This window comes from Dicentrarchus labrax, unplaced genomic scaffold, assembly GCF_905237075.1.
Source record: "Dicentrarchus labrax unplaced genomic scaffold, dlabrax2021, whole genome shotgun sequence".
Taxonomy (NCBI): Eukaryota; Metazoa; Chordata; class Actinopteri; family Moronidae; genus Dicentrarchus; species Dicentrarchus labrax.
Window position 1 is genome coordinate 17,405,681 of NW_026136724.1, and position 26,830 is coordinate 17,432,510.

The following is a 26,830-nucleotide window of genomic DNA, read 5'->3' on the forward strand; positions in this document are numbered from 1 at the left end:
CAGACATAGGAATTCTGAGCAGGTTTTGAGTCAACAAAATTCAATTTAATTAAATATTTCAGAGTGAATACTAAAGTCACATTTTAATGCAATAGGAGGAGCTACTGCTGGACAAAATTAAAACAAATAGTGAGCAAAAACTGAAGTACTAAAGTACTTTATCTGTTTATGTTTAATTGGTAGGTGCTTCCCAAAGTCACCATTAAATTACATCTATGCACATGCTTTTTTTCCCTGTTTGTACAAAACCCTAAAATGAGTGCATACTAAGCAGTTGCTGTTTCTTTTTTTTGTTTGTTTTTCAAAATCTTTATTTTGGTCTTGAGGTTAATAATCAATAAACTACACTAAATAATAACTGAAGACAGAAATGTGCTTAGGTGCCATCAAATATGGAATCAATGTGAAAAATAAATTGTAACAATGACTGAAAAGGTTAGCTCTGAAGCAATGTAGCCTACATTTCGCATAATTACACATAAAATGTGATTATTTAATCCAAATCCTTTTGAAATCTTTTGCTAATAATAAAACGAGAGAGGAGGTTAAATGATTACTATTCTGAACGTAATGAAACAGGAGATTTTATTTATTTGGACTTGCATTTAATGTGGAACTGTGTCAAGTTACATTTATTTATGTAGCCTCAAATTACAAAAAACAAGCGTTACAGTCTGTTAAATGTACACCTTCTTTCTTAGACGCTTGATTTGCCCCACAAAAAAAATCAGTTTGAAAGAGTTTCAAAAGAGAGCCAGATTTATTTATATATTTTATGTACCCCAAAATCACAAATCACAATTTGCCTCAGTGGGCTTTACAATCTGTAAAACTTTCAACATCCCCTGTCCTTAGAAAAAAACCTTGAATTGGAAAAAAAGACGTTATAGACGTGCAACAGATGTTGAATATAGAGAGTAGACAGAAATAACATTACAGTACTGAGAAATGAAATGAAACGACAAAATTAGCTAAATAAAGCCCAAAACTATAAGAAGAATATGGATAAGAGAAGATGTAGTGCAACTTCCAAGTTGCCACCAAGCACTGGTTGGACCTAGACCACAAAACCACCTCTGCACCACAGAGACCTGGAAAGAAGACAGACTACACATATACATGAGAGGCCCACATAGGGAGAAGAGACAAGAGATGCTAAGAGAGCATGAAGCGGATAATAGCAGACAACGCATGATGTAGAAACAGAAAACAGTTAGGAAGCCAGCACTTTTGGAACTCAATCCTAAAAACTGCAGAAACAGAATACCACAAACACTACTATAATGTACATACTTTATTAGTTTGGAACTGAGACAGATTTTTGTGGAGAGTGCACTGCCTCAGGGCCGCTTTATCTGCCATTTTATCATCCCTAACTAAAAACAGAGCATCAAAACACAGTGAGTGGACAACAAGAAAAGAGGAGCGAACATGTTGATTTTGTGCTTATATCTGGAGTTGGTTAAATGCCAATCTCGGCAAAACATCCTTTGTTTGTCCTCAGCCTGAGGGTATGGCATACAGAGCAAGCCCACCAGTTCACAAGAAAAGTAACCCCCTTTCATCTTCGCAGTATCTTTGTTGTCTCATGTTTTGATACAGTATGTGCCTGTCGAAGTAAGATAAGACTGTACCTGCCAGTGAAATGAGACTGGTGTCTAAGTCTGTTTATTGTGAGGCCTTTCGATAATATCTCTTCACTTATTGAACACTGGTTCTGTTCAGGGACCGGCGGCCTGTCTTGTCATATTAATCTCACACCATGCATTTTTCTCGGTGCAAAGTCAACACTGCAGTATCTTCTAGGTTTGGCCTGGAAGCTGTGCCTTATATTGTACTCTACATACACGAACATCAGTAATGGGATAGCAAGCCTGGTTTGGCCGTAGTGGTCAGTGGCCACACAAGTTTAATCATTCCACCAGATGTAATTTTCATGTTCGGCAGCTGCACAGGGGGGAAAAAAGGTTATTTTCCTAAGTGTCTGCTACTCATCTCTGCTGGCGAGAAGGGCCGACTCTGGAGAGAATGTGGCGTAACCTGCCAAAGCAAACCCACAGAAACTTGATGAGTGTCCCATTGCCGTGGCTCTGGGGATCAACTCGCAGTTCATTGAAATTCCTCTGATATTGGAACCTGGCTCGCCGCTTACCGTTGGGCCTTTTTTCAGACTGATTATCCTTTCATCCAAAAGTAGGGACGTGCACTCAGACACCATCGCTACCGTGACTCTTAATCATTTTCATATTGATACATATTGAAAAAACAAACTTCTGTCTTTCTCCTTCATTGTTATTCCTCTTTTTTTCATAGTCACAGAAATACTGCCAAAGTCCTGTGGCTCTGAGTGCTGGTTATTGAGCTGTCAAATCTTATTATAAGGATCCTATTAGTAATGAACTTAAATAACCTGGCTATTGTCGGCTTTCTGCAGTTATCCTGTTCATGTAAACGAGAATCCTGGTTTCCTTAATCAGGGAAGGGATTAAGAAATAAACCTAAGCTAGATTGTTGTTGGAGGGAGCTCATTTCTTATTCACCCAGGGGCATAACAGGGTTTTTTTTTTAAAAGCTCATAGGAATTACAAAGACAGAGGGCAAGGAAAGCAGTGGTGAAAGAGGTACTGCATTTGAACATTTTATCAAGTCCAAGTATCTCCTGAAAAAACTGCTTCTATCTATGAAGTAAAATGAAAAATGGTGTTATTATACATATGGTGTATCAGCATTACAGTGTGGAATCTGGTGGAGGTGGAGCTAATTTGAACTACTTTATACTGTTGGTCCGTTTAATCTATAACAATACTGTTGGAGTAAAAAGTGCAATATTTCCATCAGCTGAAAATGTAAATAAGTACCTCAAATTGTTATTGAAATAAGTTGACTACTAAGACTGTAATTAGTTACTTTGTGAAACTGAATTCAATCTACAAGTATCTACACCTTAAGTTACAGCTTTATTGCCCTTAATTTCACTACTAACACACACTCATTTGTTGTTTTTGTTGTTGCAATAGTTTCAGTGAGGAGATCATTAACATCTCATCTCAGTGCATCGCATCTGCTGAAGTAGGTCAAGCTATTGTGCCATTTTCCTGATTGGCCACATGGCACCTGCCTCTAGCTCATGTTAACACGTCACTTTTACAACAAAGTTTTTGTTACCAGTCAGTAATTGTCTCTGTTTACAAAGGGGAAACATGCATGCGAGAGTGTAAACAGTGCATACTTTTGGTCTTAAATGGTACCAAATGGTTTGGGAATGTGTTGTCGATGTGGTGTTATTGACTGTCTTGTGGGCTCACAACATGTGTACAGCTATCAATCACGGATGCTTAAAGAAGCATCCCTTTTAAACATCTTTTTTCACCACTAATGCCATTCATGAATAGGCAACTCTCAGGGTGTCACCCCCCCATTTTATTTTGATTGTAAATCATTCTTTGATGCATCTGTCAACTAGCTTCCCTCTCTTTCATCTGGAATGGTCCTTCTTTCAACAGGAGTCATCATGAATAGAAATGAAAAGGGGGAATGGTATTGCATGGTGAATAGGCTGGTAGAAGTGGGCTTTAAATAGAAGCATTCCCTGTGTTTTCCACTCATTGTTTTTCTTTCTCAGCCATGTCAATCATGGCTACAGTAGTCCCAGAGGCCCCTCTCCTGCTGTGCTGTGCTGTGCGGTAGGTAGATGGTACTCAGTTCACTGTTTGTTTGAAAGAGCTACTCCTATGGGCTATAACGGGGCTCAACAGTGAATTCCACATATGGGTTCAGCCACGCAGGTTGTTATGCAATATGAGGCACAAATTGGAACTCAAGACTCTTCAGAGTTGGCAACATTGTTCATGTGATTTAATATGAAGCAAATTTGGGATTTGGCATGGGTTAGATGCACTTCTTGGATTTAAAATTTGCATGGGATAATTTGCAAAGGCACACATCGTACAGAGATTGAACTGCACAGTGGGATTCCCAACACAGAAGGCTCCAGCAAACAATGCAGGTATGTTGAACAGTAGTTCAACCTGGCTCAACTGTTTCCTGAACGCAGCGTCATCCAGCAATGCAGTGCTTTGGTCAAACAAACAAAATACTTTGCAACGTGATCTGCGTAATTGTATTGTTAACCTTGCTATTGTTGAGACAAAAGATAAAATGGTTGTCAGCGTTTTTTGGCAACTGAAGGTCTTGTGACTTCCTCGTTGGTGTTTCATCTTGTGTCACCTGTACCTGTAGCAACAAGCCTAAAACACAACAGTTTGTTTTGATTTTTTAGGTAGTGTTCTTTTCAGTCTGACCACCAGCTGGTAAAAATTCTCAAGACTCAATAAATTAGACAGATTTAGGCATAGTCTGTGCTTCTGTCCAATTGTAATAGCATAGTGATAGATTTGGGCGTAGAAGCCTCTTTTTAAACATAAAAATTGAAGACACAGAAGGAGAACTTGAAATTGTTAATTAATAAGGCAGATTATCTTGCATTTTAAGATAATCGGCAGCGGCATAAAAATCTTTAGCGTGGCTGCTGTGGAGAGATGTTAAATCTCCTGCCTGTGAGTTTTGGAAAGGTGGTGAAAAACTTAGTTTCAAGCCCTGCACTATAACTCTCATACATCCTGCTGTAAAAAATATTCACGACTTTTCTTTGTTTTGATATCGGCAGCCCTGCTCTAAATATTGGCATCGGCCATTGAAAAACCTATATCGGTCGAACGCTTTTACTGTACTGTTATAGCAGCAAATACCTCCAATAATCCAAGGAAATGGCATGTCCTGTGATTGGGTTTTGTTGAAACTGAGATTTTCCTCCCATAACAAAAGGCCTATAAACAACTAACAAAGGGTACCATATGAATTAGAACAGATGGATTCAGTTTTTGTCTAGTGGAAGAGACTAGTATGGGTCTAAAGGTTGTGTTCCAGATGGTATCCATTATAAAGTAATTGCAAATTCACAGACTAGTTTTTACAGTGTGGCTCCTTATGTGTAGACTACTGTGAGATCTGGTAAAGGCACTTTGTTTTGTGGCATTTCTCTATTAAAATGATGAGGCATGAAAATATCCATTCTTTGACTGCAAGAGAAGATAGGAGCTTTTGTCTTGAAAACGAAGTAAACACATGTCGTGGAAAATACAAAATGAGCCAGAGCTAACAAGACAAAGAAGATAATTTATTTCCTATAAAGCAGCCTAATCCCATTGCTAAATTTGATTTTTAAAAGACAGTCCTTGCCTAGCGAAATGCTTTGCCTAAAATAATTGAATTGTGACCTGCTGGAGAGCTTGAGGGTATGCTGCTTGCCAGAGGTATTTGTTTTATTTCTACAAGACACTATCTCCTTAATTAGGCTGTGATTTAGGCCTAGAAATTCCTCTCCAACAGGCTAGACCCTGACAAAAAGGAAAAAATCTCAGGAGGAAATCTTTGCTTTTCAAGCCATTCTTCGCTAATGACTGAATCAAGGCTCTGAGCGAACTACAATACCCAAGTGCTGTGGCATCTTGAGCGGACCGCAGTGTTTTGTGTGGTATTTGATTGAATGCTAAATTTGTCCGGCCTCCGTTTTGAAAGACACAACATTCCCTTCTGGCCCGAGTATGAACCTCTATAGGAATGTTTTTACCGGCAAATTTGTTTTAAATTGGTGCCAGACGTTTCCTGTATCTCAAAGTCTGCTTTAATACCAAGCTTGGACATGACAAATAACTCAAAAGAACACAAACAAGTTTGGAAATGATCAGTGTAATGGACATAAGAACAAAAGTACAAATTTACAGCCACTAATCCCTGATCCAGCTGATCTAATTGTCCATTAAACTGCCTAATACGTTCAGTTATTAAGGTTAATTTTGGTTTGATCCTATGTGGCAATGCCGCCAAATGTTACAATACACTCAGGATTGAGCCGGCTGTGAGGTGAATAGATCTTTCAGGTGATGTAACAGACTTAGCCTTATCAATGGAGAAGAACTGCGTACAGATGGTTAAATTCTGTGCACTTTCCACTAGAAACAGCTAATTTCCCCCATAAATTGGACTGATTTTGAAGCACTCATAGAGTCTAACTGCCAGGGTGTTGCTAAATTAGAATGTTAGATAGTTGATTAGCTAAGACAGCAAAAGTCAAGCTAAATGGATTCTCTCTTTACAACAGATCCCCAAAGACAACACAGCTAAAGGCAGTTTATGTCACATTGACTAAAGAAAAAGCTGTTAACAGGATCATACCATTTTGAAAGGGGACGCTAACTGTTAAGAAATAAAAGCGTGATAAATTAAATTAAAAAACCAACAAAAGAAAACAAAAATAAGATAATCTGAGATTATTTTGACATAAAAATCATACAATGTCACTGGTGTGACCATACAGCCACACCAGTGTTTTGCAGGACAGTTTGTGATCTTTCTCCTGTGAGACTCCATGATGGCAGCACCTGTGTTTGCCAGAAGACCACAAAACCTTTTATTGCCAGGTGTGTTGTTCAGGTGCTGGTCGGGAAACAGGATGGTTAAGCACTGCCATCAGGTGCCCTCAGGCTGCTACTGCTCTCCAGCTGCCCAGCAGTCACTCAACAAGCACACGTACACACACACAAACACACACACACACACACACACACACACACACACACACACACACACACACACACACACACAAACACTCTGAAGGCGAGGCTGACTCACCACTTCTTGTTCTCTCAACAGCTGTCTTCATCAGTCACTCAGCAGGTACAGGCTGTCTCAGTTATAGTCTTTTGTGCTATGGAGAAGACTCTGTATTATTCCACACAGGCATGTTGGTCTTAGTGTTTCAGTCACATATTGTATCAAGGGTTGTTTAGATTCTGATTCTGGTAATTTTATGAGTCTAAAAAGAAAACAGAATATGTCAAAAGCATATTAACTTCCTCCATCAGCACTGGTAAACCAATTAACTGTTGAGTGAAAATAAAAAACTGAAATAGTGACCCAGACATAAACACTACCAATCCTGATACAGCCAAATCTACATTAAAGGGATAAGCAGTGACGATAAATAAATGCATCTTAAATAATAATCACCCTATGGAGACAAATGCTTAACCTAAATTAAACAAGCTGAAAATGGTTTTGGTTTATTTGTGAAGGTGAGTCACTTTCATTGGGAAATCTGTTTTATACAAACCTATCTAAGTGTGTATTTACCCACAGTGGCCCATGTTGAGCCATTGCTGATGAAATGTTTTGAATACTGGAATATGCCATGCAATTACACAGCATCATTATGGTTCCAGATTCAAAACCAAAGGCGGATGCCATCTTACCAGCTTAGTAACCAGTGCTAAAACATCCTGTTGAGGCCTAAACATGATTGAAGATTGCATTGTATTGTAGTGCATGGGAGAGGTAGCTTATATTGCTCGTAAAAAACCGTAGTTTGATCACTTTCTACATTTTGGAGGCTGTTGTGCAGTAGTATCATCAAGCACTTTGACAATGTGTGAAAGCCATTTGCACTGTGGTTACTGCTGCCACTTTTGTAGCTTCCTGGATGCTGTGGACCTGGCTTTACTCCTGCCCAGCATGTCTGCGGTTCTTTTGATAGGTCTATGAAACCTGAATAGTCCCAGAGTTGTTGGAGCTCTGAATGAGCGCGAGCCCTCAGCCAAGAAAACCCAGCGTCAGCAGCCAAAAAACACGATGGCCTAGCAGTAAGGCAGCGAACACTGAATGGCACTTGGCTCTCTGACCGTCTCATTCTCATTAGATAAGCCCAATCAACAGAGAGACGGGACAGATTTCTGCTCCTCAAGCGGGAGAGCTCCACAATGGCCCAAGACATCTCCTCTCTTTGTGAGTTGTCCATCGTGAGAAGGGTCTGCTGACACAATACTTCTCTTTCCAAGCGCTAGGCTGGTTTCTCATGGACGAGTTCAGTCCATGCCAGGATGCAAGGTAGATCAGGGCCAACCCACTAAAGAGGCTTTGTGGGTAAAATAGAAGAATGGTCTGGGATACCAGATGTTAAACAACCCATTTGGCATTGTGCTGTGGGCCAGGGCAAGAATCGGCTGTACACATGAAGAGATACCAGACATTCCAAGGAGGACGTTTATGGAGAATCGGAGGCTGCCAGGCACAGCTCGGGGTCAGGGGTAACATTGTAGTCTGTTGATAAAATACCCATGAGAAAAGCTGTTATTAACTAACAAGATCTCCTTGCTATGCATCTGCGAACACGCATTCAGTCAGATGTACAGTATATGAACTCAGGTGAGTCTCCTGTGAGTGCTCGTACAGAATTCAAAATGATGTCTGAGGCTCCTTCTGTTATCAGCTTTGAATTGATATCCAACAACGGGGTAAGTCCTACGGGTGCAATAGATCACACAGCTCACAGATCGGATCGTATCACAGTTTTGAGTCATAGATCGGATCGTTTTTCAGATCAGCAAAAAAAGGGTTAGGGTTAAGTTAATTTTAAAATGGGCTACTTTGGCTTTGATGTAGCCACCTCTCTCTCTTTCTGTAGTTACCACGCTGTAGTCTGAATCTGATTCATTACACAGCACAAGTAATTGCCTCTCAACACTGAAGGCTAGTGTGCCACAGGCAAAAAACTGGAGCTGCGCAAGTGAACCATCGGAACAGTGTGCTGAAGGGAAGGTAGCAGATGTTGCCCAAGTTGCAATAAACATCACAATCTTATGCACTGAAAATGCCGGAAGTCTGAGCCTTCGAGATTTCCCTTCAATGGAGCGAGGCGGCTTTTCAGTCACTCCCTTAACCCAATCATCGCACTTTAGAGTGTAACACAGCACGCACAGCACAAAGATAGACAGGACAGATGTCTTGTCTATCTTTGTGCAGTAAAACTGTATTTCACACTATGATGCTTAAATTTTGCAATTAATCCGCAGTTCACATGCGTGCCGAACCGTAGGATCAGCTTCGTTCCGTTACACCACAAGCATGCTAGTGGTTTTGTCCTGCCACGAGTGCACTGCTAGAAGCATTGTTGGAACGCCATCGCTGTGCAGCAGCTTAGTAGGACTGGTGAGTCTATGCTTTGTGCCGCGCTGTGCAAAAAACATCAGGACAGGAAGGAAGAAGGAGTGCGCATGCCAGCACCGGCTTGAAAACAAGATTAGGGGTTAGACAAAACACAGGACCACTTCCCCCTGCGGCCTCTGTACGGCACACAGCAGGCACCCCGTTATTACTGCTGGTTTGCAGGAACAGGATTCATTACCAGGACACAGGACTCAAGGGAGGCTGCCGGGATAAACGCTCTAGCAGCCGTCACCACCAGCCTGCCCCCGCCGTCTCTATCTGTCTTGAGTTACAGCCATCCTGGTCTGTGGTCGGTACACAGATGTTAAAGCTATCTTACCTCTCTCAAGACAACCCAAAGCTCTTCTCCTAACTGAGGGAGAAAGCAGATATTACTCAATGTCATGTATTAAGAGGATGAGTGTCAGTATGGGCTTGTCAGAATGGCTGAACATTTGTGTTACTCTGCAGATAAAACATATTCATCAAATTTCACACATAAATGCTGTTTTATGTTCACTCAGCATAGTATTGATTAAAACATCTTGAGCTATTGATTTCCCTACAAAATGTCCCCTTAATTTCTATGTGTGGGGATCACTTTTGGCTCAGTTTCTACAAATTGTGTATCCTTTATATGTTTGGAGACAGATTTTAAATATTCACAATATTCCTGGTGGCCATTGATTTACATTCATTGCTGTACAGTATAAAAATCAATTTGCAGACTACAGGTAATCCATCCCAATGAACATGTCTGTGTTCATTTTTGGCAGTGTCATGTGCGATTCAGTTTTCCGTCTGTTTCAAGTCTGCACTGGCTTACCTGGAAACCTGTGGATAGCTGGAACAGCAGAGTAAAAATATCCACATAACATATTCTATGTGTGTTTGTTGCACTTAATTGAATTTACTTGCTTCTTATCAAGCAAATAATTAAAAACAAGTTCCAGTGATTTTGTGGCTGCACCATTGAATCTAATTTATTGTAGATTTAGATATATAATGAATCATTTTATACAGAATTCAGCCTGACATATTTGACATCTTTGGACATTTGGACAAGAATTTAAAATAACCGTTTGCTGAAAACACTAAACCACCATTGAGTCTGGCGGAATTTAAGAAAGAAGAATTGCAGTTGCATCAATTTTCATTTGACAAATATAGAAAGGTGAGCCTCTACCTCATCAATGTCAGTTTGTGTACAGTCTTTTGTCAGATCAACCATTAGAGAATAGGTTAATAGGGCTGTAACTGCAAGCTGTATCTCCTCCATTGAGAAGCAAGTCAGCAGTGTTTATGAGCAGGAGGCTTGAGCAAACACATAAAAAGATAAAGACCTGCTGCACAAAATGAGAGGAGAGTTCAGCCTGCTCTCTGTTTCCTGGGAGGACACTGTTTATACCTGGAGGAAATTGAATGCAAAACACAAACACAGGCATTGGTCAGGTTTTATGAACCAAAAATTTGTTTGACTTGACACTCACATGGCAGTAAATTTACCTTATTGAGATTGAGAAGTTTTAAAGTCCCTAATTCTGGCAGATATTGAGCTGATGGCTTTTATTTTTAGATGCCATTTTAAGTCATTTACAAAGCAGATTTGACATTTTCTCTGAAGATGTAAAAACAATCTGTTATGCAAAAATTCAACCACTAGCTAAATATTTAATGAGGATCCAAGGCAAAACCATGTAATTACACAATTTTCCATGATCTTGAATAATTTCATGGCATTAAACAAATTCAGTTAATGTCATCCATTAGCAATGTTTTACAATTTTGCATGTAACCCTTCGTTTTTCAGTTTGACTCATTAAGTGTTGCTTACTTGCAAGTCTTAATTTCACCTGCCTCCTGATTTTAATGCATTCAATAAGCACATTAGAAGTCATTCGCAGTTGGATCCTGGTTTGAATTTATAATGATTGTTTTGCACCTGAGGTTGACGGGAAAAATACTGCTTTTTTCCTAGATTGTTTTGGTGATTCATTGAATTGATATTCAGCTGGGAACAGCGCTAGTAGTGTTACTTGGTAAACTACCGTTACTCTAAAAGCCTGTCAGTTTGTGCATGCAGAGAGGTCACAATCTCAAGACTGTTATGGTCTGCTGACGGTGGGGCACAGTGGGGCTGCAGTGAGCCTGTTTAAAGCAGGGAAGAGGGTTATTTAAGGACTTCCACTGGCATTTTATACACTTCACTGTATTGTTATCCATGTCCAAGAGCTATGTTAGTCATACAGCAAGCAGTTTGAAAGCATTGCAAGATTTTCCTTTATATGTGTAGCCGCCATAGCATGTCAGGGCTACGGCAGCTTTAGAGATGCCACATGGAGACCAAACGTATTGTACATATAGACATCTAACATCTCCACTTCAAACCTTCTTCTCACTGTGATTGTTGCTCTCCTTCACAATAAATGAGAAAATGTAAACAAAATTACTGTTGGCAATATAATTAAGGCACAATATGGCTATACATCTGTTGTTGGAGTGGTGCTATCAGTTGGTGATATCCAGCTTTAAACTGCACCATACGCCTTGGGCATCCATGCAGGGAATGCCGTTAACCCCCTGAATCCCTGAAGTATAAACCCAGTGTCATAGCCTAACCGAAACTGAATTCTTGAGGCCAATAACAATATCAGTTCTTGAGAACTGGACCAACAATATGCTTCAGGAAAACCTGATATTTTATACTTGAAATGAGAACAAGTCAAATATACATACAAATGCTGCCAATGAAACGTTGATTGCTGCAGTTTTCTGCTTTGCATATTCGCCAACATACATACAGACACCAATATCTCTGTGATATCGGCCTGCTGATGTACCGTTTAGCTCTAGTTTCAGACTTGGTGCCAGACCCGACATCTCTGAGAAGAAGCCGTGTGGTTTTCTGTGGAGGTCTGTGGTGTTGGAGTGTAAAGTCCCATTTATACAGAGTGAACCCCCCTAAAGCTGTAAATTCTCCTCTGTCCTCTCAACCCTACACACACACACACACACACACACACACACACACACACACACACACACACACACACATACACACGCACTGCCAGACTCTTTACAACCCTGGTCGAAACTGCTGCTCCCTTCCAACCTACTGTGGAGGTTATAGACCAGAGAACGAGTTTGGCAAACTTAAAGTACGCCAAGGGCTGTTTTCCCACAGATGTATTAAAGCTTTTTCAGACAGTCAGAGATCTCTGCCCAGCCCTGCTGAGCCCGACTGGCCTGCCCTCAGGCCTGAGCTCCGTCTGCCACATCCAGAGGAATGCTGATGCTGCTATCTCTGGGTCAACAATCACAGCCCGACCCCTGTTGTTTGTTTGTCTGTTTTACTGCACCCCCGGTGTAAAGCGAACTCATTTTGAGGTCTGGCTGAGTGCTGATTAAAATATTATAGTCTCACTTGGAGTGAAAATGAGGGTCAAGCAGACGTCAAGTTCAAAGCCAAAAAGTGCAAGGCTTTCACTTGATAAACACACGCTTTTAAAGAAAGCAACCCGGGGCTTTGTGGCCAATACAAGCTTTGATTCTTGAGAACGTCTTGTACGCTGTTTGACTCGACTCTGTCCCCAAAGAACCCTCTCACAAAAAACCCTGTTGTGCAATTTTGGGACTTAAATCAAATGAAAAGGCACCAGAATTTGGAAAGAGTGAATGAAACCAGACGGGGATCTACAATGGTGATGAATCTTAAATAGAATGGTGGTAAATCTGTTGTAATGCCTGTAATGTTTTTCTTCCTTCCGTTACTCGTCTTTCTCGGTTGTGTTGGTCTGTGTAACATAATTATGCTCCCATTTCAGCCTCAAGTCAAGCACAATTCTGAGTTTGAGAAATAAAATTGGGTTAGGCAGTACCTTCCACTTCAGACTTACCAGTAACCTTTGATGATATTTTGATGAAAGAATACTTTACTTTTTTTGGATAGAGCTCACAGCAGGTGACAAAAAATGTTTCTTTACAGGATTAAATGGAATATTTTCGGCACAGATCAGTGAAGGTCCAGTCACACCTTTTTGAGGCTGTCAAATGATGTCTCACTCCTGCTCAAAGTTGGCGTACCTCTCCTGGACCTAACACTGACCTTGGCAGTCTGTAGTGTCACATTAATCAACCAGCAGCTCCGGGGTGGATGTCCTCACTCTGATCTCTGCCATACCTGAGCGCAGCGCTGTGCCCGTCTGTAGTGTTGTCTGAGCTGACTGGCAGTCCTGATTAAAAGACATTGGGCATCAGTGTGCCAGCGTCCCTCTTCTCTAATAGATCATCTTAATGAAGTCACTGTGCTGCGGCGAGTGGCAGGTGATTAATACACACAGGTCATTAAGCCTGCTGTATAAGAGTGTGCCCTCGGTGGAGGTGCCCTTTGCTTGTTTAGAGATAAATCTGAGGACTAAGTGGACAGGGCACTGGCGGGGTGACAAGGCTGCATGGGTGTTCATTTTGGATCTTAACTAGGTTCTCTGAGAAGAAGAAGGAGTATTTGGGTTTTGGCTGGACAATAAACCAAATTCAGCAAATTACTGACATTGTGAATCTCTTAGCAGCCTTAAATGTGCTCTCATTGCAGTGGAAGATTCCATATAATTAAACCGGGTACCAATGTCATTCAACCAACCAGCCTAAAGTTTCCAGTCTGCTATCCTTAACTGGTCAGGCTCTATTGAATCCAGTAAGTTAGCGCTAAGTAGGATATACTGGTATATAAAAATTTGTAAAAAGTAAATATTCTTATTGTTATTGTGACAATTTATCATGATATACATATTTACCTGCCTTAATTTGACTTATGGTATGTTTTATGGGGGGTTTATCATATATGTACCAAAGATAATCTGCTGCCATTATAATGTATGTTCATTTATTGCTATTATTAGTAATGCTAAAACATGGCACTGGAGTCAATAAAATTATTTTTTATTTGATTTTTTCTTATCAAATCAAAATTTGGAAGAGACAGTGCCAAAATATGAAACTTCTTATTTAGTAATGAACCCAGGATAGAAATGTTGTGAATAGATGTTATGTTTTCAGTAAGTACTCTAAGATTATACAGAACATCTTTTGATTGCCGGTTAGAGGCCTAATGGTAATCTCACTGACTGTGTATGTTTGCATTGCTGCAACAGTGGTTGCCATGGATGCCGCAGTAGCTATAACTCCCTCTATTGTGTTGGTGAACGGCTTTTTGTGTAGACTTGAAGCCATTTTGAAAAATTATCTTCTGTTAAACAATCAGTCTTTTCTAAGTTTGCATGGCACACAGTAAGAGGGAAAATGCACAGCCAGTTTCACTTTGAGTTTTTATTTATTTGCACGCGTTAAAATTAAAGAAAGGATATAATAAAATAAATTATGTTTAGGGACAAGAAAAGCCCAAGAAAGACTTGTGTTTAAGATATATGTTTATTATGTAAGACCCTTATCTCTTTTTTTAAAATGACGTCTGCCTTCATTGCTATCAAGAACTTTATGTACTCTATTTACCTTGTCAGAGCTTTTTTATCATGAAAATATCACCTTTTACTTTCGCATAAATGACTGCATTTACCCCACTTTCAAAAATCTATAACCACTATATCTCACCCCTGTCTGAGTCTACTTGCTGCCGAACAGTTACACGACTTCAGCTTTCGGCAGCCCGTCATTTCTTGGCCTTTTTTATATACATCAGTGTAATGCTGCAGGTCGGCTGCCACACAATGTACTCAGTTCACTCAAATTAACCATTCAACAGCATCACTTCGGCACTCACTGAAAAGGCAAATGCAGAGTAGGGAACTAAAGCACAGTGCCTGCTGTTGTGCAGACAAAGAATCAGATGCATTCAGATATTTGCAGCCAGGGGCAGAGGTTTAGAATAGATGATCATTTTCCTCCCCAAAGAGAGAGTTTCCAACCACAACAGACATTCCAATAGACCGTGAAGCTCTGCTCCAGATGTAGCTTCTTTAATTCTCCGTGTGCAGAGTGACGGACATGGGTATTGAGGCAGGAATAGGCCAGGATATGTGTTTTACTTGCTTCACTAAAGTAAACACTCCTGTGGGGCCCTGACACTTGGTCCGGCTGTAAACAGGATGCAGAGACAGATTCTGGAAATCTGGCTGCTTCTTTTCAGCTCACACTCATATTCTCTTTGACTTGCCATGTGTCATCATCACAGGAATCAATGTTGGTCAAGTTATGTGTATCGACTTTTCAGCTGCGTTTTGCAATATTTCCCTAAAATATGCGTCATTAGGGAGCAGTTAATGATAGATGATTGTATATTGACTTTATTTCCAGGATAAATAATCATGTAATTTAGCAGTATTGAAGTGTTTCGTATATTTTTTAATTACCCTGAAAGTCCTGGTGTCGTATAAAATGTGCTTCCGTCATGAATATTCAGTTGCACCTGGGTAGCATGCATCCAAGTAATCAAAATTTAAGTTAAGTTTGAGATTACAAGACTTTATAATTACCATTTTGGAGGGGAAAAAGCAGATGTGATACTTGGCTGAAAGTGTGATCCAGATGAACCATCTTTATCTCCATGGTGCAAAATATCCCTATAAATATTAAATAAACACTAGATAACATCTTATGTTTCAATAAAACAATGTGTTCAGTCAGAATATGTAAATAATCTGTCAGCTAATATGTGCAATCAGTATGAACTGTACTTTCATTTACAAACTTTAGGAGAATGATGCCAAATCTTGAACCACTAATAATGATATTAGATAACAGTGCTTTGTATCTTTGACAGTATTTGTGTTAAAAAAAAAAAAGAAGATCCTATGTTTAGTAACCCTTTGTAATGTGAACACATAGCACAAAACAGCAGTCGAAGCATCACTCATTCATCCCTCCACACCTTCTCTGTTTGGTTCCATGGTTCAGGGTAAGAAATTGGCCAGAAAAATGATGTCAGGAGCAAAAACATCCCTTATATGGTTGCACACAGATTGTCCTTTTTCCCTTTATTTGGAATTGAAGAAATGCACAGCAATTTGGAATACTAGAGGGCAAAACGGGCTGCAACTCGATCCAAAATAAACTTTGAGATTCCCAATTCCACATTTCAGTCATCTTTGTGCATAGCAGAGTGGTTAGTCACTGCACAATTCACTGTGTTGACACAGACGAACTTCTGTTTAATTTCATTTTCCTCAACTCCGAAACCTCTGCCCTTTATTCCCCACATATTGGTCTTAATCTTGTAAAAGTGCCCTGACAAGTTGGCAACTATAAATTGCTGCAAGAAAGCGTGTGTAGGCTTGTGCTGGTATGTACATAGATAGATAGAAGTACAAAATCTGATGCAAGAACACCACGCACTATGGAAATCAAAACCTCTCTGGCATTAACAATATATGGCTAGCTTGTTCCCGATATTGTGTCCACTCCTGTGTTCGTGCATGCTAGAGATGAGAGAGGAATGGTGAGCATTGAGTTACATCAGGAGAAGCAGGAGAGCAGTAGCTTTAGATTCAGAGCGAGAGTCAAAAAGAAAAGTGGCTGGCGTTTTCCCTAAGGACAACTGATAAACCGTTTGGCAGGAAAGGCCTTGCAAATGACTGCATTCCTTGTTAACCTTGTAAGGCTATTTTTACCACTAAAGAGCCTGTTGAGTGGGCACCTTTTGTTCGCCCTGCAGCGTGAAACAGGAAAGACTGGTTTGCATGGTGACCCTCTGGGAGTTTGGCAACGATCTCTGTCTCTCGTCATGATCCGACCATCCATCCTAATGTTGAGCTCTGTTTACGCAATGCATCTTCACCGCTCCTGACAGATGAACCCAGTAACTCCACCGCACGGATCACTGTAAAGTAATGCAAATAAGAAGCTAAGGGCTGTGCACATATTTCATGATAAAGCTAAGATTGCAAGGAGTAAAAGTTGGAGGTTTTCCCAGGACATGTGCAAAATCTCTGTTTAAATAATGAAAACTCCCCGCTCCTCTGTCAAAGGGATGTTTGCTCTGTGTATGTTTGTACATGTCTTTTATTGTGTTTTCAAGGGACATTCCACTGGTCAAAAATCCCCTCATGACCGTCCCCAGGAGGTGAAAGGCCCTCAAACAGGCCGTCTTCCTGTTGCCTGACTAGAGTCCATCTAGTGTTTGGTCGTGTTTGAGCTGCGGCTCCTCAGGGATTCCTGGAAGTGAATGTGATCATGTCTTAAGAGGATTAAGAGGAGACCCTGGCTGTGTTCTGCCAGAGGTCACCATCGCTGTTATGGTGGGAATGACCTCGCCTGTCCCTGCGCATCTGTCAGTGCTGTGTATTAACGTGCACAGAAGGGACGGAATTACTGTCGGCTTGCTGCAGGGCCCCGATTTCTTTACTTTGTGTAAACAAGAAATTCAATTTCTTAAAATCAGAAGAAGACGTTAGAGAAACTTGATTAGCACAGCAAGGTTTCTGTTGGAGAAGGCTGATTTCTAATTTGTTTTCAGGATTTTTTTTTTTTTTTTTTACAAGAGTCTGTGTGCATGACAGCACTTAAAACTAGGAAGGTATAGCTGAGGCAGGATTGTGTTAGATTATGGTGAGATGAAAGGGAACATCAATACTCACAGCCGGACATTAAAATAAAATCTAACAACTAATAAATATTTTACACATACACTTAAAATGATGAAGCCAAGGTTAAAAAATATGGCGCGGATTGTAAAGAAATTCAATTACTGACAAGCTGCATGTAAGTATAGGTTTTAGCGTAACCTTGGGCCTGTTTCACAAATGATTGCTGACAAATTGAGTCTTACAGGCCTCTCACATGAATTATAAATGGGTTGCAAGTATAGCATTTATTTTGATTGGTGAAATGTGTAAACCACAGCTGACATGTTGCAAATTTGCTCTGTGACTATACTCGCTCCACCCAAGGCTGATCTAAGAATTTAGTCTCTTTTCCTTTCTTCATCCACCATCCTCTTCTTTTTCTCGCAGAGCCTGGATGAGCTGGACGATGACGACACAGGGGAGAAGAACCGGAGGGAGGAGGAGGAGCTAGTTCAGGCCAACACTTTCCAGAACGAGGCCATGACAGCTGACCCTGCCACCGGCCACTTAATGGTAAGAAGTGAGATGACAAAAGGAAGGAGAACTCATTATATCTTCTCTAGTATTGTACCTCTGGTGGTATCTAGCCATGTGGATAGTTTGGGTTGTATTTGTCCAGGTTTTCAGATGTATGTTTCTGTGATTTCAGCCTCTAACCCTAACCCAAGAAGAGACATGATGTCTCTGCAGTATTCCAGTCTTTATTGTCTGCCGTAGACTCATATGATGTTCAGCTTTTCCTCCACACCTTACTTGAGCAGACTTTTGTACAGATTGATACATCGGTGCTGCCAAACAGAGGCACTGTTGCTCAAGGAGACACCCGGAGAGCTCAGGAGCTGAATTTCTGTGAAAAGCTGCAGTGATGCAAAACCCAAAGGTGTCTCGACATTTCATCATCACTGTGAATTCAGTTAAAAGCAAAAAGAAACACCCTAAAATGCTGGTAAAGCTACTTTGAGCGATGATTCCTCTGGTTTTGGGGGGTGTAATTGGCTTACTTCTAAATCTGGTTGAACATAGACATGTGACATAGACGGATTTTATATTTCAAGTGCAGCTACTCTTCATATGGAGTGGTGGATTTTGCTTGTAACAATAGTAGTGCTGTCATGAATTATCTGATCAACTCAAAAGAAATCTAAAAGAATTAAGATAATCGATTAATCATTCAAGCTTTTAATCAAGCAAAAATAACAAATATTCACTCGTTCTAGCTTCTGAAATATGAGCATTTGCTGTTTCTCTCAGTTTTGGACCATCGGATGGACGAGTGTTTCTCAGTGCAGCTCACGTCCACCAAGTTGAGAGCCACGTTCATCAAAGTTCATTTGTTAGCCAGTGTCAGGATCTGCTTCGTGTATAAGGTGTCTGGTTCTTAACAGTGTGAATGAGAGACTGTTGATGTCTACAAAAGGAGTCTTTTAATCTCGGCAAGTAATTTTGTGTTTATTTGATAAAGTGAACCCATGCAGAGAGAGTCTGCTCTTCTTCCAAATAAGTCCAGGAGGCGTCTGTAGAATGAGGAGATAAATGAATTAGTGAAAACGAAACCAAATGAGAAGTGACACGCTCGTAATTTGAGTCTTTTTATTTTGTCAAGAGCAGTAGTTCATATTCAGTAGTGCAGTGTATGTAATTCTAAACTCACTTCAAATGCACACAGAGTGATTTTCAATGAGAAATTGAGCACACAACGGATAAGTAAAGCATCCAGCTGTGTAACGACGACTGAAACTTCCACTCTGTTTTCCATAAAACATCGTCTGATTTTCATGAATATTACCATTTGAAATAAAAAATAAAAAACAAATCCAATTGATCTGCCGCTGAGTGGCAACTCTTGTGGATGTAGCTAAGACTTGTGTTCCCGATGGATCTGCTGTTATGCATCAGCAGGCTTATTTTGTTTTGGGCTGGAACCATCTGAGGCTGTTTACACAATGCTAGGGCTTGTCTATGAAATATGTACACAGACACCATACTAACAGGAAGATTGTGACAGCACCTGCTGAGATGTTGCACGGAAAAACAAAAAAAAAAAGGAAAAGGTTTTACATAATGTAGTCTATGCATAAACAAACATCAAGCACTTCAGTAGAATCTATTTTCTGCAGCTTCCCCGCAATCCGTCCATTGAATCTAGTCTTACCATCGCAATGTGAGGCATAACACAGACCAGATGTGGCTATGCAGAAACTAACCATTAGATGTCTCACTGTCACTCATATAAAACTGATATATTCATAACCTGCTGGGGGTCCCGTGCCAGCTTGCTCATAAGGAGTCAGACTGGGAGAAATAAAGAGCAGGAGAGATCCAGTGTGGTCAGTGGATTTACTACCAGGCTGTCAGTTAGACATCTGTAAAGACTGAGCATCCCAAAAATGTGCCGTTCCTCTCGGGCCCCATTTTTCAAGGGGAGACAAGCAATTGCCGTGTCAGGCCGGTTATGATGTACAGCATCCAGTTGGACCTCTTAGCTGGCATCAAGATATCTGGACAAAAAGTTTTTTAAAAAGAAACTCAACTTCAACTTATGTTCAGTTGTAGGGCTGTTAACAGTGTCCACAGGTTTTAAGAGCATTTCCCAACCAAAACAAGCCGTAACTCTTCTCTGTTTAGCTGCTGAAGACATAATGGAAACTCCACGAAGGGTTTTGGATATGAAAAATTTGATCATATGTTTCAAATTCTGTATCAATGTCCTTTTTCCATCTCTTTCCGTAGCCCCGTTTTCCATTTTAATTTGCTTATAGAGGTGATGTGTGTGTGTGTATTTGTGCATGGACACACACATCTCTTCTCCATGTGACAGGACACATGTGTCTGATATGTGCAGGCTCAGTGATGGGCGGTCAGAGAGGCCCTCTGCAGGCATGTGGTCCTTGTTATCAGGCCTTACCTCCCTCTGGTATGCAAGTCCTACAAGAAAACCTGTTCCAGTGATCCAGCAGCCAGAACCATATGGAACATTCCTCTGGATCATCTGTATTTAATGTGGCGCCAGGTTTACAAAAGAGCAATTAAGGTCTTTTTCTACCTTTCTCTCACATGGAAAACACATACTGCTGACAATCCCCATCCAGCACTTTTTTAACAAGCTTCATTTGCATTTTTAATTAGCACCTTTCAGTCCCAAGAAATGGTGCTGATGCAGAGCATCTTGTCTAAACAGCAGGGAAATGTTCGCTACCCATCACATGGCATTTTCTAACCAGGAGCAGCAGCCCCTGTGCTAGCAGCAAACTGAATTTTATCTTGTTGCCTGAAACAATATTTGATCACATTCACACCTTTGTTGATTCAAGATTTTAAGGATTACTGTTATATAAGCCAACTAAACCACACCAATATTTATCTTTGACGGGACTGCTACCAGCAAAAATACCTTACCCAGTTGGTGAGAAACTCAACTAAACTTTAACAGCAGTACAGCAGAGTGTTATTCAGATATCATTTAAAACCTAAACATAAAAAAGAAGGTGCAGTTGCAGATTAAACAGCCTGAACTTTTCCTCGTGCATAGGTGCAAGAAAGGTTTATTTAAGAACCTTAGAGAACTAGAAGGGAAATACTTTTGATTAACACACATGCTATAGGTGTACAGGTCACAAAAATGGCAAGAGGTTAACACGACTTTCTGCTGCTGTTTACTGTGTAGTTTGCAGGTTAGTCCTGTTTTCATCCTCAGCCTTTGATTTATGTTCCAGGTTGGCATTTTGACATCTATTTCTTCAGCCTGCATCAAAGACTCATAAAGGCTAGGTGAGGCTGGCATATTAATTAAAAGTATGTGTGAGAGAACTGCAAAGCATCTCTACTATAATAACAGAGCAGTAAGATACAACAGATGCAGTGTTAGCCCATAATCAGTATGATCAACATATAGATATCATAAATAAATTGCAGCAAAAAGCAATTGGGAAAACATTTTAAATGCTTTCATACCAATGTATATATATTGGTATGAAATATATATATATATAGTACATGGCAGTGAGCTTTCCCTACTTCTGCTGGTTTATGCATTTGGCTTGTCTGCTTCTTCTAAATGCCAATCATAGACAGTTATTTGATTATCATCTCACTCTCTCTTGAATTTATTGAATGCCTCCAGTAAAATTGTGATCTTTATCAGCTTTGTACAGAGAAATGCTCTGAGCGCTGTGCTGTTAGGCGGCTGACCAGAAAGCCAAAGATCACCTTTTCATGGAATAAGATGGCATTGCTTTAGAGATTTCTAAATTTAAGGAGCTGTCAAGACATAATTCATAGATCAAATCGAGCTGTAAATGTCCGAGCAATGCATTTGAGTGTGTTTTTATCACACATTCAAACGGGCATGAAGTGTTCCTTACAGGTACACACACACACACATGCACACACACGCACACAAATGTGCATCAAGTAGTAATCTGCTAGAGTTCAGTGATAAAGTACTTGTTTTATTGTTGATATTTGTCTCTATGTATTCTTAGTAGCTCTGAGCTCTGCAGCGGGGCTTATGGGAGCTGTCAGCACAAGCATGATAAATAAAGTTGCACAGACTAGTATTGTGTGCAGTGAAGAAGTCGAACATGAATTATGCTGACCTTGTCTCACAGATTCATATCCCAGACAGGAGGTTGCACACCGTGGAACACAGCCAAAAGATGCCGTGGTAATGTGGCAAATGAAGTCCGGGATGTTTTCTGTAAACACGATATGATTTCACTTTCAGATTTTCGGCTGCAAATCAGCCACAGAGGGATGTGGATGATCAGTTTATCCTCATAGTCCCTTTAGTGATACGAGGAATGATAGCCTGCAAACTATTGTATGTAATTAAAACCTGTTTGATACTGCACAGTTTATTAGTATTACTTTGTCTTTTTCACTAGTTATCTAATACTTAACGGTCCACTGTGTAACATCTATTGGCAGCAATGGAATACAATATTCCTAGGTATGTATTATTACCTGAAAATAACAATTGTTGTGTTTTTGTTACCTTAGAATAAGGCCATTTTTTATCTACAGAGCTGCACAAACAAACACTGGCTCTAGATAGGTCTGTGTGCGTTTTTTCGCACCCTTCGCAGCCAGAAAGAAAGGGAGGGTGAAATGAGTGAGTTGCAATCTGCAACTACACCGCTGGATGCCACTTAACCCTACACACTGGACGTTTAACATGATATAAAATGTCCTTGTCAATTTATGTAATGATATTGTAAATTGTGTATCACATACCCCAGTGTGGGAGGAGGAGGAGGAGGAGGAGGAGGAGGAAGAGATTTGATTGTTTTTTTCAGTGTAGACCTGGATGGAGCCTTGGTAAAGATTAGTGAGGGTAATGGCATTTTCCATTTATGCATTTGCAGTGGGGTGGACCTGTTGTCTCAGTGTAACTAGCTGAGACTGTCTGCATTACTCGGACTATGGTGCAAGATAATGAATTCGCAGGAGATTCTGACAAAGTGCAAGTGATTATAAACAGTGTTTTTATTTATAGCACAGTGTGTCTGAGCTAAGTCACAGTCACATAACGCTGAAGAGAGTCTATTGGGGAAGGGGGGATTAAAAACCCAATTAGGGTCAGTAATTATTCCTTTTAATCTATTAAAGATATTCTGCAGTCCACATCCAAAATCAGAAAAAGTAGATACATATATAGTGCTGTTTCAAACAGACAATCTTTTGATTAGTTGCCTCTCTTTTCTATAACAATGGTGAGACGTGTTGATAACTAATGTGGTCAGTGTGTTATTACTTTTGGCGATTTGGAATTTCACACTTTTTGAAGTTTTGATTCGTCACTTCTTGTGGTTGCACAAATTCAGGATTTTGTTTGTTTCCAGTCCAAAAAGTTTTGCTGTTAGTCGTGGATGCAGGAGCAAAACTCCCCCTGCGTTAGTTTTGCGGTCCGTACTCGGTATCATATAAGAATCAGTCTTGCTCTTTTGTTTTGACTGCACATATCACAATGTGCAAATGAGGATTGGCATAGCCTCACGATGTCTGCTGACCGCTGTGACCTTCCCTCATATTGTTGTTTTGACTCATATTTCAACCCTTTTTCACCTCAGAAAATAATCAATCCAGTCCACTGACCCTTGTCAGCACGCCACCGGACTTCGAATATGGAACTTGTTCATGCTGGATCTCACAAAATAGGCGTATTAAGATTTTGGGGGAAATGTAAAAGCAAACAATTGTTTCCTACATAGTCAGGTTTCCTGTTGGAAACCAGCAGACTGGGTTTTCAGGTCATTGTATATTCAAAGAATCTTGTTGGTTTATTCAAGTTAGACTAGACTGTGCAAGCGAAAGAGAAAACACACATTTACATTTAGACAGCATTTTTTTTCTTTCTACAGTGTGATTTGTATTGACTGGAGGCTATGTTAGAGTGAACCTGGGTTTACAACTGCTATAAAAACTATATCTCAACTAAAAATGTTATGAGGCCTCACACTTTGTCTCTTTTTTCTGTCTTGCCTTACTGATTTGGTACCCCCTTATCTTTTTACTTTTTATCTTTTTAGTACTGAAACTGCTAGTCAGTCATCAGAAGTCTTTTTATAAATGTGTAATCATGATTGCAACTTCTCAAAGCAGAACCCTGGTGAATTGTGATGGACATTTTCATCATTTTAACTGACATATTACTCAATAAAGCACAATCAATTGATTGTCAATTATTAAATGATTCACCAACTATTTTGATAATCGATTCATTGTTTTTATAGTATTTTGTTTAAGAAAAGAAAATGTCCAAATTCTCTGATTTTAGCTTTTCAAGAGTGAATACTTTTTGGTTTCCTTCGTCTTCTCTGAATATCGTGGAAATAACAAGACATTTGAATATGTCACCTTGGGCTTTAGGAAACAGTGATCAATATTTTTAACTATTTTCTGAAATTTTATGGACCAAACAACCAATCAATTTATAATGAAAAAAGGATAAATTGATAATGAAAATAATCCTTAGTTGCAGGCCTATTACTCAGCAATGAATATTTTAAGTTGCAACCCTAAAGATATACTGTCTATTCTTTCTCCAGTATGCACAGTCAAAACAACTCCATGGTTAGTCCTACTCTGTACTGAACTTGCAGAGTACAGTGCACTTGTAGCGTAGCACCATCTGTCTGCCTTTGACTAAATTCCTGATAAGACTAAGATAGATAAGATAAGACTAGAATTGCCTTTTCAAGTGCAGATATAGCAGCTGCGGGATTACACCAAATCCTCGAAAATGTCTGTTTCTAAACCAAAGTTTATCAAATTGCTCTTAAACCCAGGTGTTGCTTGAACCTGGGCTCATGCGCAGATGAGATATTATTTAGTGTATGACCTGCTGCTGCTGCTGCTGCACACTACCCTCTTACTGTCCTCCATCTTAGTAAATCTGTCGTGGACTGAGCCAGGGAAGAGATGAAGGCCGGGATTTTGTCCACAGGTAATGGATGATATGTCACTGAGACAGAGAGAGGCTGGCGCATGCTAAGAGTCGGGCGCAGTGTCTCCCTTCACCCGCTAAAGCCGAGATCTGACTGATAGATTGTAGCAGAACTAAGGCCCCTCAATCAAACCTGGGGACCCTTCACTGCACAAGACCTTAGGAGCGTATTCATCTCACAGCGTTTTTTTTTTTTTTTAGGGAAGCGCTATTTTACCCGAAGGCGATTTTTTTGGAGCGTCACTGCTGTATAGATCTAAACAACCTTTAGATCATACAATAATGGGAAAAGAAGATAAACATGCACCTCCGTGTTGCAAAACAAGATTGCCTTCCACAACTTGGGGCTATAGGGCTCGTGCTAAACTATTAAATGCAACAAAGCTCATCTATATATCAGCTCAGCAGCTTCACAAACGTTCAAAGACAACCTAAAGGCTTTCTATAAATGCTGCTCCTGATAAATTTCTCTTTTTCTGTAGATGGGATTTTATGTTTTTTTCACACGACCCAAGGCAGACAAACAATAGATGATACCTAAACACATATTCTGATATGTCTTTCTTTTCTGAAATTACAGTACTACTTGAAGTAGTAGACTGTTCTTAAAAAAAAGAAAAAACGATTTTTGGACTGAAGGTATTTCTTTCCTTTTTTTGTTTCAGGAAACCCCCAGATCTGGGAGCGGCCGCCACAAGAGGTGAGACTCATTTTATTATCCTGACACTGAGAGTTTATCTGCTTCAGCATCACTAGTAGTGTGTCAAGAGAAGGAACAGAGGCCGGGATGAGAAACAGCAGTTTGAGTCATTAATTACGAGAGCAGTTCCCCTCTGAAATGGTCTGAGGGCCTTTTTCTGGTGCGTCACTGTTGATTTTTTCCCCCCTCAATGCTGCTCTTTTCATGCCCTTATGGCTAAAGAAAGTGACTGTTGATGACTGTTTTGAACAGTAGTTGACAGGACACCATCTGGACCTTGGACACTTTGTTCAGACCATCACTTCACTGCCATTGCTGACAGGGAGTGTTGAAAGTAAATCATTTTCTTTTAAAGGTTTGGAGTCTAAAATGCGTGGCTCACTTCGGTCGAGATTGCTTCGGCATTTGATAAGGGGTTTTCAAACAAGATTGATGTTTGGACAAACGCCTCCTTCTGGGTAGATTTTATTTTATTTTTCACTGTAGAACTTTTGGCAGACAGCAAACAAGTGTGGTCAAAATAAATGTTCTTTCACTTGCCTCCATTACACTAGAATATTAATTGAATGTTTTTCATTGTATATCTCTGAATTGCTGAGGGACCAAAACTCTTGAGGAAAAAATTGTCCAACTTCAACTCACAATGCGGCCCGTAACACACAATCATTAGCATTACAAGTGTCGAAGTCCTGAGGGAACCTCTGTGTGTATTTATTTTGCGTTATTTGCAACCAAACTGTGAAGTTGTGGCCAACCCCAACAGCCAAGTTCACCAGCTGACATTCAATCTGGCCATGTAATTATGGCCACTGCTCTCATCAGCTGGCCTGGCTACACTTGGATGCTCCGCAGTTCTGCAACGGATAACCCGCCAGGTGGGCTGGACAGCACAAGATGGCTGATAAAGCAACTTTATAGATTTGTGTATCTCTCTAATTCACTGAATTTTTGTCAACACTCACCTGTCTCAGTCACTTCATCTTTTTGCTGGATCCAATCCATTCCTTTGCACATTTTGTCCCTGCTCTCCACAAAAACTCTTATGTGATTGTTTTTTAAAAACTCATGATA

At 40.2% G+C, this 26,830-nt stretch overlaps 1 protein-coding gene across 1 annotated transcript in view; it reads left to right on the plus strand.

Annotated features, from left to right (window-relative positions):
- The window catches only part of pawr (PRKC, apoptosis, WT1, regulator), a 66,005-nt gene that overhangs the window by 26,033 nt on the left and 13,142 nt on the right, over positions 1-26,830 (plus strand). The window contains exons 3-4 of the mRNA XM_051392413.1: positions 18,003-18,128; positions 25,725-25,759. Coding sequence (XP_051248373.1) covers positions 18,003-18,128; positions 25,725-25,759 — 161 coding nt within the window. The remainder of the gene's footprint in view (positions 1-18,002; positions 18,129-25,724; positions 25,760-26,830) is intronic.